Consider the following 12500-nt stretch of genomic DNA (forward strand, 5'->3'; position numbering starts at 1 on the left):
ACCCGCCCTCTAAACATGCCCCACCCTCTAAACATACCCCTCCCTCTAAACATACCCCTCCCTCTAAACATGCCCCACCCTCTAAACATGCCCCACCCTCTAAACATACCCCTCCCTCTAAATATACCCAACCTCTAAACATACCTCGCCCTCTAAACATACCCCTCCCTCTAAACATACCCCTCCCTCTAAACATACCCCTCCCTCTAAATATACCCAACCTCTAAACATACCCGCCCTTCAAACATATCCGTCCTCCAAACATACCCGCCCTCCAAACATACCCGCCCTCTAAACATACCCGCCCTCCAAACATACCCGCCCTCTAAACATACCCCTCCCTCTAAACATACCCCGCCCTCTAAACATGCCCCGCCCTGTAAACATGCCCCGCCCTCTAAATATACCCCACCCTCTAAACATACCCCTCCCTCTAAACATACCTCACCCTCTAAACATACCCCACCCTCTAAACATACCCCACCCTCTAAACATACCCGCCCTCCAAACATGCTCCGCCCTCTAATCATGCACCACTCTCCAAACATGCCCCGCCCTCTAAACATGCCCCGCCCTTTAAACATACCTACTTGCTAAGCACCCTGTAAGCTACATTAGGGCAGTTAGAGGATATTTGAAGCCTATTCTGCCTCAGCAGTCCCAGTGGAACATTTCATCAGATCTAGTGGAACTTCAGTCACTCAGAACAGACGTGAAACAACTGGCTGGTACTGTTTGCCACGAGCTTCAAATCCTAAAGAAGGAGACGTTAGCAACTAATCCATAAGGGCCTTTCGCATTAAAGGCATCGGCAGACATTCCAGTCCATGACGTGCCCAAAGATTCCAGGTCAGTGGGGCTCATCGTCCACCTCCAGTGAGACTCAAGAAGGCTTCATCTTGAACAGCAGTCAGTGGTTCCACAGGGACCACAAGATGGTAGCCACTTCCTCCCAGACCAATTCTCAGTAACAGCTCATCCGTCACCGAGACACCTTACTGAGGTCATCGTCTAAATTCACTAACTGAGAATTTAGTTAGTTTGAGACTGCATTGGAGAACGCAGACTTGCCCCTCGACGAGACTGAGCTATTTAAATATAATGTATTAGTAGATCACCTGAAGCTGGATGAACTAGGCTGACTGCAGATGCCTGTTTACCCTCCCCAGCTCAGAATGATGTTTGGCCAGGCCCATCAGTTACTACTGAAGCGTACTGCTGCAGTGACGGGACTCTCCTGACACCACCACCTTGGAGAAGTTCCCACTCCAGATCCAGTGACTGGTAGGCACATGCTCCGGACTCCAGGCCCGGAGGGAGAAGTGGAGTGACAGTGTGGTTCACGTATCCCGCCTACTCCGTAAGCTCCCATCCAAACACAGGACATGGGTTCCGTCTCCTCCACGTTCCACCACTCTGGAACTAGTTACACTCTGTCTGACCTTGCCACGTGGTTGAGGCCTACGAAGACTTTGATGGCCAGCCACCAGCAAAGGCAGCAAGGGAGAGACACGGAAGAAGGCTTGAGATGTGTCACGGGAAGTGACGGTCCTGCGTGGAACTAAGGCTCTGCTGAAGAGAGGGCAGACTTGGACCAAAATACACTACCATGTTAAGGAAAGGCAAGCCATGCTCTGCCTTCTGTGACAGCTAGGAGCACCACCTCAACGACAGTCGTGGTACCGCTGTAGCCGAGCACAACCAAGACCAAGTAGCTGACTGGCTAAAGTCCAACAAGAGATGTGTGAGATCATACCAGGCCCCACAGTGGATCCTGAAGAACACTTGCAGTCTGTGGTCATGAAAAGCACCGTCAGGTCCTTCATGATGTTAATACCACACTATCAACGGGATCAGCTGAGCCTGCAGTGGTGAAGAAGCATACCGTTTGGTCCAACCACTGATGTTCTCCACCTCAATACACCCACTGATGGCAGTCAAGTCCTGCTGAAGGCAGTGTAAGCACTCTCTTCCATTACAGTGAGCAGACACACGATATCTTCACCGTATTAGATGATGGATCTGAAAGGACAAAGCAGCTCCCTACTGCCACACAGAAACGTGGTCTGCAGGACTCTCCAGAAGACGTAGCACAGTGTACCACACGCCGGCACTCCATGGTGCATCCGTATCCTTTTCCATTTTGCGAACCCAAAGAAGAGATCTCGTATTACAGGAGCCTTCACTGCTGCTTGCTTGTTCTTAGCAGACCATACTTACCCCATGGAGCAGCTTCAGTGGAAAAGACAAACACTCAGTTGGCCTGCCAACACAGCCCTTCAAATCGGTCAGACCCCTGCTGCTCACCGGTAGCGATCACCCGCACCTCGTTACTCCTGTGGAGCCTGTCAGGTTAGGTCCTCCAGGAGGCCTGGACTCTTCAGGGGCCTGCGTGTGCAGTACATCAGATTATCCATCCTCACCGGTGCATCAGAACCGCCTCACATGAGTGAGCTGATGATTGAGAAGTTACGGCAAGTTCATAATGTTCCATTCAGCTGGATGAGGAGCTGGCGACCTGCTCAAGGCAGGACCATCAGGCTGTGAGGGTTCTCAAGAAGATCTCGCGTGTGAACACAGATGGCGTCCTCCATTATGCCACACCACTGCTCGTTCAGAAGGATATGTCCCGCCCTTCAAGCAACCAAGGAAGCCGTTATGGCGGTCTTGAGGAGCAAGTAACGGAGTCTGTGCAGAGATCGAGCCAACGCCTATAAAGTAGAGATGGAGAAGCTGACTCAGGCAGGTTTTTTTACTTCAGTCCTCCTGCGCCTCACTTTGGTTATAGAAATCCGCTCAGCGCTACACCGGGAGCCGGAGCTGTCCAAGAGGAAGTTCTGTGGACCGTGCTCACTGAAGCTGAGGGAAATCTCAACTCGGATCCACTGGGATCTCTTCTGACGTTCCCCGGTGACTCCAAAGGTTCACATCTGGTCGTCCTTCATGCACCTACACTTACCACGTCTGCAGTCACGCCAGAAGTGGCATTCTGCGTCACCCAGTGTGACTGTGACGATCGTTGACCCCCAACTGCACTGAGCTCCATGGCTGATTGGTCTGGGCATGTTAGACCTGCTGATGTGCAGGTAAGGACCAGGTGTACACCTGACATGTCACCAGTCCTTCCAGCCGTTAAACTTCTTTGATGTGAACAAATGTATTTCATACAATAATACATATTTCATACATTTGGGGGCGGCAGCACAAAAAGATGTAAGCTTATGTTAACTTTGGAAATTTGCGTAATTTACTACTCTAATACTCTGTAAATATAGTGAGTAAATATAGTCACTATACTATATAGGGCAATACTGGTGCCGCTTTATTGCCATTCACAAAATGATGTCTCACACCTCATTTAGGGGCCTTGGGGGGTCAAGCATGTTCTGACAGCACTACCCCCCCCCTGCCCCCCCCCCCCCCCCCCCCCACCTAGAACCACCACTGCTGTTAAAAGTGTATACCTATAGACTTTAAACCACCTGTTATACATGTATACCTATAGACTTTAACCCACCTGTTATAAATGTATATCTACAGACTTTAACCCAACTGTTGTAAATGTATTTCTACAGACTTTAACCCAACTGTTATAAATATATACCTACAGACTTTAACCCAACTGTTATAAATATATACCTACAGACTTTAACCCACCTGTTGCTTTCTCTATGCTGTTTGTTGCAGGTCCGTTTCTGACCACAGAACTAGTGTTGGCTGGATGTTCCATGATTACTGCACCATTCCCAGGGGTGTTGAGTCAGTGTTGGTAGTCTGGTAGTGGGTGTGGGTTGGTGTGAGTGTATCAGACACAGCAGTGCGCCTGGAGTTCTTACATTTCAATGGGAATGGTCTCAGAACTGTCCAGCCAATAGGAGTTCTGTGGTCAGGATGTGACCCGTGCTAAGGTGAGGAAGAGGAAGGCTAGCCTCGGCCTGTCAACAGATACTAGCTACAGGCTCTAAAAGTGTACATTCAAGATCTCACATTAGCTCCAGCTGAGCAGAAAGCAGAGCTGTCAGTGAACTAGACCAACATACGCTCCTATTCTGTCATGATCTCACAGTGACCTGTGATCTTTGCCCTCTGAGATTGCTCATGACCTTTGACCTCTGTTATGAGCCGGCTGCTTTATGACCACCACCAAGGCATGGGCGAACTGTGACCCCAACCTCAGTGTGACCTTAACGACATCATCAGCACACAAAGGGATGGCACAGGGTGTGTGTGTGAAAATATTTTCAACCAAAATTCTGCATTAGCAAGAAAGAAAATTGCCTAATTGGCCTCCATTTTGCTCTCTCTCTCTCTCTCTCTCTCTCTCACTCTCACTCACACACACACATTACTGTAAATCCATAGATGTGAGTAATTAAATAACTGAATTACCCAGCACAACTCACATAAGGGATGAACTCAGTGACACTATTTACACACACACATCCATATACACACATGCAAATATATCAACAGTTACTTTGCACATTGTAACTACTTCAAACTGCTTTGCATCTCAAAAACCAAAGTTTCATAGAAAGATATTTGCACATAAGAGTCATATTCAAAATACAAAATCCCAACACATTTACCTAACTCAAAACAACAACAACAAAATAAAAACAAAAAAACAAAATGACCAACAGTTCAAAAAATAGTTACAAAAATAGTACAAAAACTGGTCACTACCATGATTAAAACAAGAAAGAAAAGAGAAAGTAGCTAAAAAGCTAATATCACCAGGTATTTCCTCTCTCTCTGTAGAGAACTGTCAGGGTTATATTTTGTGTTGCTTAAGAAAGGACACTTTTGGGTCTAGCCAAACAGCACAATCAGCCAATGCTCAGTCCCCCCCCCCCCCCCCCCCCACACACACACACACACACACACACACACAGTACATACCGTTGTGAGTCGGCTTGGCTGGACAGCGGTGTGTGTGCGCCCCTGTCTGCTCACTCAAGAAAATGAGACTTTAAAATCAGAAAAAAAAGAGAAAAGGAGAAAAAAGCGCCGAAAATGTCTTTGTCTGGGAATAGAGGGTCATGTGACCATAGAAGGAGATGATGATTGGTTAAAGAGGGCTCGCAAATATTGGCAGCACGCCAAGGAGCTGTCTGCAGCAAAACCTGAACGAAGAGAGAAGGGCAGAGAGAGAGAGTGCACGAGAGACGGAGGGAGGGAGGGAGGGAGAGGGGGCAGGGGGAGTGAGGGAGAGGAATGGAGAGAGAGAAAGGATGAAGAAGAGCTTAAAGCAAGAATAGACTGTTCAAGTAAATGTTCGGGAAAATTAGCATATAGTTGTGTGTGTGTGTGTGTGTGTGTGTGTGTGTGTGTGTGTGTGTGTGTGTGTGTGTGTGTGTGTGTGTGTGGTGAATGGTGCTGTTGTGGTGATATCCAGTTCAGCCCCACCAGGACAATGACGTGGTTTTTATAAGAAAAACCAAAAAAGAGGTAAAAGATATTTTGGTCACTGAGGTCAAGAGACCCACAGAGAGCTACAGTAAAGAGTAAGGTGTGTGTGTGTGTGTGTGTGTGTGTGTGTGTGTGTGTGTGTGTGTGTGTGTGTGTGTGTGTGTGTGTGTGTGTGTGTGTGTGTGTGAGGGTGTGGGGTGGTGGGGTGAGTGGGGGTCACAGGCGGCAACTGGTCATTATAGGATCGTCATGGTTACCATGCATTGAGGAATGCGGAAAAGTACCATTTGGAAATGATTTATGACCCATGACATGAATGAACCAGTAAAAAAGACTTAAAGAGAGAAAGGTAGAAGCTTTAACTCCCATGAGACAAACAGCATAGTCTGCCAAACACTTCGGTTCAGCGTGTGTGTGTGTGTGTGTGTGTCTGAAAGAGAGAGAGAGAGATAGAGAGAGAGCAATATTTTCCAATATATTGTAAGTGTACTTGAACATGTAGGTCAATGTGTGTTAGTGTGAACATGTCTGCAAGTTGATAAATCAGTGCATTTATCAGTCTGTGTGTGTGTGTGTGTGTGTGTGTGTGTGTGTGTGTGTGTGTGTGTGTGTGAGTGAGAGAGAGAGAGAGAGAGACAGGGAGACAGACAGACGCTGAGAGAGTAAGAGAAAGAGAGAGAGCACCCACGCAGTAATAATGTGTATTTCTGCCCCAGGTCTGGGGATTAGATCATCACCACGTTTGAGGTCGCTGTGGCTCTAGGTGTGAAGGTCAAGGCCTTGCTGAAGCCTGGGGCACGAGTAAAATCTCTGCCCATAATAAGCTCCAGATTCTGGGCTGGACAGGTGGCCGAGGATGGGAGGGTTAGATATTTCCATTATAGTTATTATAGAGAAGGCAGAAAGTACTGTAGCAGTGCACAGTAAAACAAAACCTCACTCACACACACTCACACACACTCACTCACACACATGCACACACACACACACACACACACACACACACACACACACAGAGTGTGAATATCTAGGTATGTTCTCCCTCACTACATACTACCCAAGCTAAAATAAACTCTCTCTGAATGCCCCCCCCCCCTCCCCGCACCCACACATGTTAGTGATTCGTTTTTCCTGTACAGGCAGAGAAAGTGGTTTGCTGTCTTCCAGGCCTTGATTAGATCCAGGGCCTCGCCTCAGCTGCCCTGCCCAGGAGAGAGAGCGCAGGGCTGGGTGATCTAAGGACAGTGCCTGCCTACTTTGACTTCCCCACATCTGCGCACTCCGCTGACGTCTAGATTATACTGCTCAACATTTTGCACAATTCCTTCACACAGGAAAGAAAACGCACCTAGTCGCACAGGACATGTTTCCTGACTTAAAATCCTGAATTAGTAACTTGCAAGCTTGTTTAACAGTTTTGGACCAGGTCTACGGTAACAGTGCAGAGATGGGCCGACTGACCCAATCACCTCCTGGTTGTTCCAAGTCTCAGCAAAACTGTCCAGAACCCAGACTGCACACTGAGGGCTTACACCTCACCCCTCACAGCTAGGCACGACAATGAGACTAACACGTAGCTATGTTAGGAGTTTAGGCTTAAATCCTAAACTGTAGACTAACAAACACACATGCACTAATAGATAAATACACACACACAAATACATATATACCCACACACAAACACAATTGCATACAGCGCATGTAGATGAAATTAAATATACAGACACACATATAAACACACAAATACACACAAAATTATATACAACCACACAAAAATACACTGCAAAATGCATACAATGCACACCAATACTTATGTTATGCTTATATCAAAAAAGCAATCAGCTACCAAGCTGGTCAGATCATGCGGAGATTCAGTTTACATCACACACACACACACACACACACACACACACACACACACACACACACACACACACATACCCACACGCCTTACAAACCAGACAGGAAACAGGGCCTCTAAGTAGAGTGTGTCAATGCAACTGAAGTCACACTAAAGCAACTGACTTTCCACTGAGGCTCATGTTCCACACACACACACACACACACACACACACACACACACACACACACACACACACACACACACACACACACACACCATGCGCAAATGTGCATTGTTAATTCAGATCAAAGCCACCATATGTGTGTGAAGCTGTGTTTCTTTGCTTTCTTTTTTTTACTATGCCACCACTCACTCATCACTAACACACACACAAAAACCCACCCGCGCACACAACCACCCCCCCCCCCCCCTACACACACACACACACACACACACACACAGAGGTTGGGATGTGAGCGAGTCCTTTGGCCCTTCGATCTTCTTTCCTCTCCATCCGCGTCTTCATGTCTAACTCCCCGCACGCTGCGTGTCCCTCTCTACACCGCAGTCTCTCTCTCTCACTCTGCCATTCTTGCTCTTTCACGCTCTCGTTCTCTTTTCCCATCCTCCATCTCTCATCACTCTCTCCTCGCTCGCTCTCCGGCCGCCCTCCACCCGCACCTCCTCCACCCGCACCCACCCCCTCTCACCCACCTCCTCCTTCCTCCACCGAGCCAGCAACTCCTCCCGCTCTCTCTTGCTGATGTGGTAGGGGTCTCCGGCCTGGAAGGTGACCCTGGGGACGGGTCTCCGCCGCAGGCTGATGTCCCAGCCCTGACGGCTGCGCAGACGACTGCTCTCGCCCTGTGCAGACAGACAGCCCGCCGCCCGAAGACCCAGCTCAGAATCATAGCCCACCGCCGACCAGGAGCGCTGAACACACACTCTGCCCTTCATGTACGCACCACCATCATCCATTCCGCCAGATAAATCAACAACCGGCCGGCTCGCATTAGACCACATAAATCAACTACCCACCATCTCGCATTAGACCACATAAATCAACTACCCACCATTTCAGGGGTGGATTACCAGCATGACTGGCTTAGCAACTACTCACATTTTCCAGAATGAGAATTTAGGCTCATTGTCTGAAACACTTTACTGAACACTACAATTCGAATGAGTTAAATAACCATCCAATAATTCAATATAGTTGAGATTGGCAGTTTAAGATTAAGAGGTTAAGATGACCTAATTCTCTCACAGAGGCAGAGGAAAACAGTTTTTCATTGTTCTCAAACAATAACAAAAAAATATTTCATTTACAACACCCAAAACTAACACTTCCTTTAAACACAACAGACACAGAAAACAAAAAGCCTTTCTGAACATCACCCACTACTGAATAATCCATGGAGAAGAATTTCTCCTCTCCTGGAAATAAGAGGCAATTAGGCAACAGTGGCAGACTTACATCACCTCTGCTGGTATCACTGTTACTTCCATCATCTTCAACATCTGTACGAGAGAAAGAGAGCAAGATGAAGGGTATGAGAAAAGGAGGGGGAGAGAAAGAGGGAGGAAGAATGAAATATATTGATAGAGGGAGAGAAGAAAGTATATATAAAGTATATCTGTCAGAGTTGCTCCAAATCGTCACACCTCCCCGGACTCTCAGATCATCATCTTCTACCCATCTACATGTACCATCTGCTCGACTGGTCACTATGGGGAACAGAGCCTTCAGTCGCTCTGCTCCCCGACTATGGAACTCACTACCACCATCTCTTCGCAATATAGACTCTCTTCCATTATTTAAAACCAGACTCAAAACTCATCTGTTTAAGACTGCATTCTCTTTATAACAATTTTACTGTGTCTATTGTATGTTAATTTTAATTTTGTACTTTTTTGTACGGTGTCCTTGGGTGCTAAAAAGGCGCCTAAAATAAAATGCATTATTATTATTATTATTATTATATTGAGAGAGAGAGGTAGAGAAGGAAATATATAGACAGTGAGTGAGAGAGAGAGAGAGAGAGAGAGAGAGAGAGAGAGAGAGAGAGAGAGAGAGATGAGATTGAGATTCATAACGGACTGGGTGTGTGAGATTATCCTCAGTAATAAATGGGTTTGCCTGTTTTGGCTTACTCCTGTTCTGTGGCCAGTACAGTACAGGAGTGATAGCTGTTGAGTGTAAATACAGATCGTCCTGGGAAACTCGGGTTAGATGATATGCTCTTTAGGCTGAAGCTAAATCCTCAACTTACTTCCTACTTGTTTCGCTGTGTATCTGATGGAATATTTCACTTCTACTGATTTTTAATGAAGACAACTCCATCTGAAAGGCATCACACGCATAAAGATCACATGTAGGCAGAAATGTTACATGTCCATCTATGGTCCATTCATCTGTTACATGTCCATCTATGGTACATTCATCTGTTACATGTCCATCTATGGTCCATTCATCTGTTACATGTCCATCTATGGTCCATTCATCTGTGTTACATGTCCATCTATGGTACATTCATCTGTTACATGTCCATCTATGGTCCATTTATCTGTGTTACATGTCCATCTATGGTCCATTCATCTGTGTTACATGTCAATCTATGGTCCATTCATCTGTGTTACATGTCAATCTATGGTCCATTCATCTGTGTTACATGTCCATCTATGGTACATTTTTCTGTGTTACATGTCTATCTATGGTCCATTTATCTGTGTTACATGTCCATCTATGGTACATTTATCTGTGTTACATGTCCATCTATGGTACATTCATCTGTGCTACATGTCCATCCATGGTACAGTTATATGTGTTACATGTCCATCTATGGTACATTAATCTGTGTTGCATGTTCACCTATGGAACATTCATCTGTGTGACATGTTCCTCTGTGGTACATTCATCTGTGTGACATGTTCATCTATGGAACATTCATCTGTGTTACACGTCCCTCTGTGGTACATTCATCTGTGTTACATGTTCATCTATGGAACATTCATCTCTGTTACATGTTCATCTATGGAACATTCATCTGTGTTACATATCCCTCTATGGTACATTCATCTGTGTTACATGTTCATCTATGGAACATTCATCTGTGTTACATGTCCCTCTATGGTACATTCATCTGTGTTACATGTTCATCTATGGAACATTCATCTGTTACATGTCCCTCTATGGTACATTCATCTGTGTTACATGTTCATCTATGGAACATTCATCTGTTACATGTCCATCTATGGTACATTCATCTGTGTTACATGTTTATCTATGGAACATTCATCTGTTACATGTCCATCTATGGTACATTCATCTGTGTTACATGTTTATCTATGGAACATTCATCTGTTACATGTCCATCTATGGTACATTCATCTGTGTTACATGTTTATCTATGGAACATTCATCTGTTACATGTCCATCTATGGTACATTGTTTTGTGTTGCATGTATCATCCAGGGTAAATTCATCTGTGTTACATGTACATGTATGGTACATGCATCTATACATCTACAAGTATATTCTTGTGTGTTACATGTCCATCTAGGGTACATTCTTGTGTTGCATGCCCATCTATGGTGCAAAATGTTTAACCTTTTCAGTAGCTTTCATTATTAATTACATTTAGGAAAGACTTCACAGCAATACAATATAACAACCTGAACACTGATTCCTGGAACTTGTGCAAAGAGATGTTTTTGAGGTAAAGCGTGACATTTTCAGAATGAGTATGACAGTTACTACGAAAACAAGCTTGTTTCAGGAATCGCACCCGGCGCAATTTAAGTAAGAAAAAGTGAAGATGAAGATGAAGTGAAGATGAAGATCCGTGACTCACGTTTCTCTGGGTGCTCGAGTTTCCTTCTCCCACGTTTCTTCCGTGGAGTGGAGGGGGCGGAGCCCTCATCCTGACCTGCTTTGTCTGAGCCATTCTGCTGGGAGGAGTCAGGGGAAGAGTCATGCTCCTGCAAAGCCCCTTTGGAAACCCCGTTTCCATTTTCACCGTTGTGCTCCGCCTCCGTCACTGCAACCACGCCCTCTTTCAGAGACTCACAGCTATCCACCTACAAGGAGAAATAACGGACAGAGGTTATAAAAAGTGCATTTTCAAAGCACAGCTCATATCCAGCAACTACCGTCTGGCAAATGTAATGTTTTCTCACACTCACAACATTGCTACACTGTCAAAAATCACTTGAGCTGGTCAGCTTGAGATTCAAAAAGTCACTCCAGACATACACATGCTGAAGGCAGATTTCATTATTGAGTTCTCAAAATGCTTTTCTGATGTCTCTTAATTAACCATGCAGCCCCCGCACGAAGCCAGAGGCATGACATTTGGACAACAAACACATCTTGGCCCGACAGCCTTTAGTTTAAGGGCAACTTGAAAACTGTTAGACTAACAGTTCCGTTAAAGTGTACAAGACGGTCCTTTCAAGTGGGCTAAGAGGATGAATTTGATGGGAAGTACCCATAACTCCCTGGAGATTTCTGGTCCCAACTTGGTTCCATGGTGAGCATGTGACGTGTGTTTGAGTTAATGGTGAATTTGTGTGTGTGTGTGTGTGTGTGTGTGTGTGTGTTACAGAAAGGGTCCCTCATCTGAGTTTCCTTCCTTCCAATCTCATTCCTAATCCCACAGCTAATCTCACTGCCCTCTAAGCTCTGTGTAATTCTCCTCAGTGTCGCTCTGTGTTGTCTTCCTCACTCTTCATCCTTCAGTGTGTTCTCAGGCCTGCTCATGTGTCGGTTCCGTTTTGTGTTTTCTCGGTTTCCCCCGGCTACTCAACCATGGGCTGGGACCACGACTTTGAATCAGGAATTACCCTAAATAAATGATGCTAATCAATTCATTTGCATCCTGCTCTGTGGTTTTATTTTATTTTTTTGAAAGGGACTCTCCCATTTGCATATCTCAACTTCAGTTGGTCCCTCCCCTTTGACAAAAGCTGATTTGGGATCTCAGATGAAGCTCACTGGTCACAGCATTGTGTAAAAAATACTAACATTTAAACTAGATCTACATATTCTGTTGTTTGCCTGTTGTACCAGTCAGGAATATGGAGTTTTGATTGGTGATATTTAAATCGGTCTCTCTCTAGAGATGAAAGGGTTAATGTGACAATGAGGCTGGGGTCATAAGCCCCGCCCCCTTCTTCTCTTCTACATCTGTTTTCTCTCCTCCCCAATTCCCTGTAGAACGACTCTATCTCATCCATCCAAGAG

General features: G+C 45.7%; 1 protein-coding gene across 6 annotated transcripts in view; it reads right to left on the bottom strand.

Moving 5' to 3' along the window:
- dnmt3aa (DNA (cytosine-5-)-methyltransferase 3 alpha a) overlaps positions 1 to 12500 on the bottom strand; it is a 57693-nt gene that overhangs the window by 23414 nt on the left and 21779 nt on the right. For 4 of the 6 annotated variants that reach the window (XM_077016503.1, XM_077016502.1, XM_077016501.1 and 1 more), the window contains 3 exons: positions 11110 to 11335; positions 8733 to 8776; positions 7970 to 8119 (listed from right to left, as the gene is read on the bottom strand). In XM_077016503.1, coding sequence (XP_076872618.1) covers positions 7970 to 8119; positions 8733 to 8776; positions 11110 to 11335 — 420 coding nt within the window. The remainder of the gene's footprint in view (positions 1 to 7969; positions 8120 to 8732; positions 8777 to 11109; positions 11336 to 12500) is intronic. The other 2 variants (XM_077016505.1, XM_077016504.1) reach the window with 1 other exon arrangement.

The sequence above is a fragment of the Brachyhypopomus gauderio genome, chromosome 9 (assembly GCF_052324685.1).
Source record: "Brachyhypopomus gauderio isolate BG-103 chromosome 9, BGAUD_0.2, whole genome shotgun sequence".
In the NCBI taxonomy this organism is placed as follows: Eukaryota; Metazoa; Chordata; class Actinopteri; order Gymnotiformes; family Hypopomidae; genus Brachyhypopomus; species Brachyhypopomus gauderio.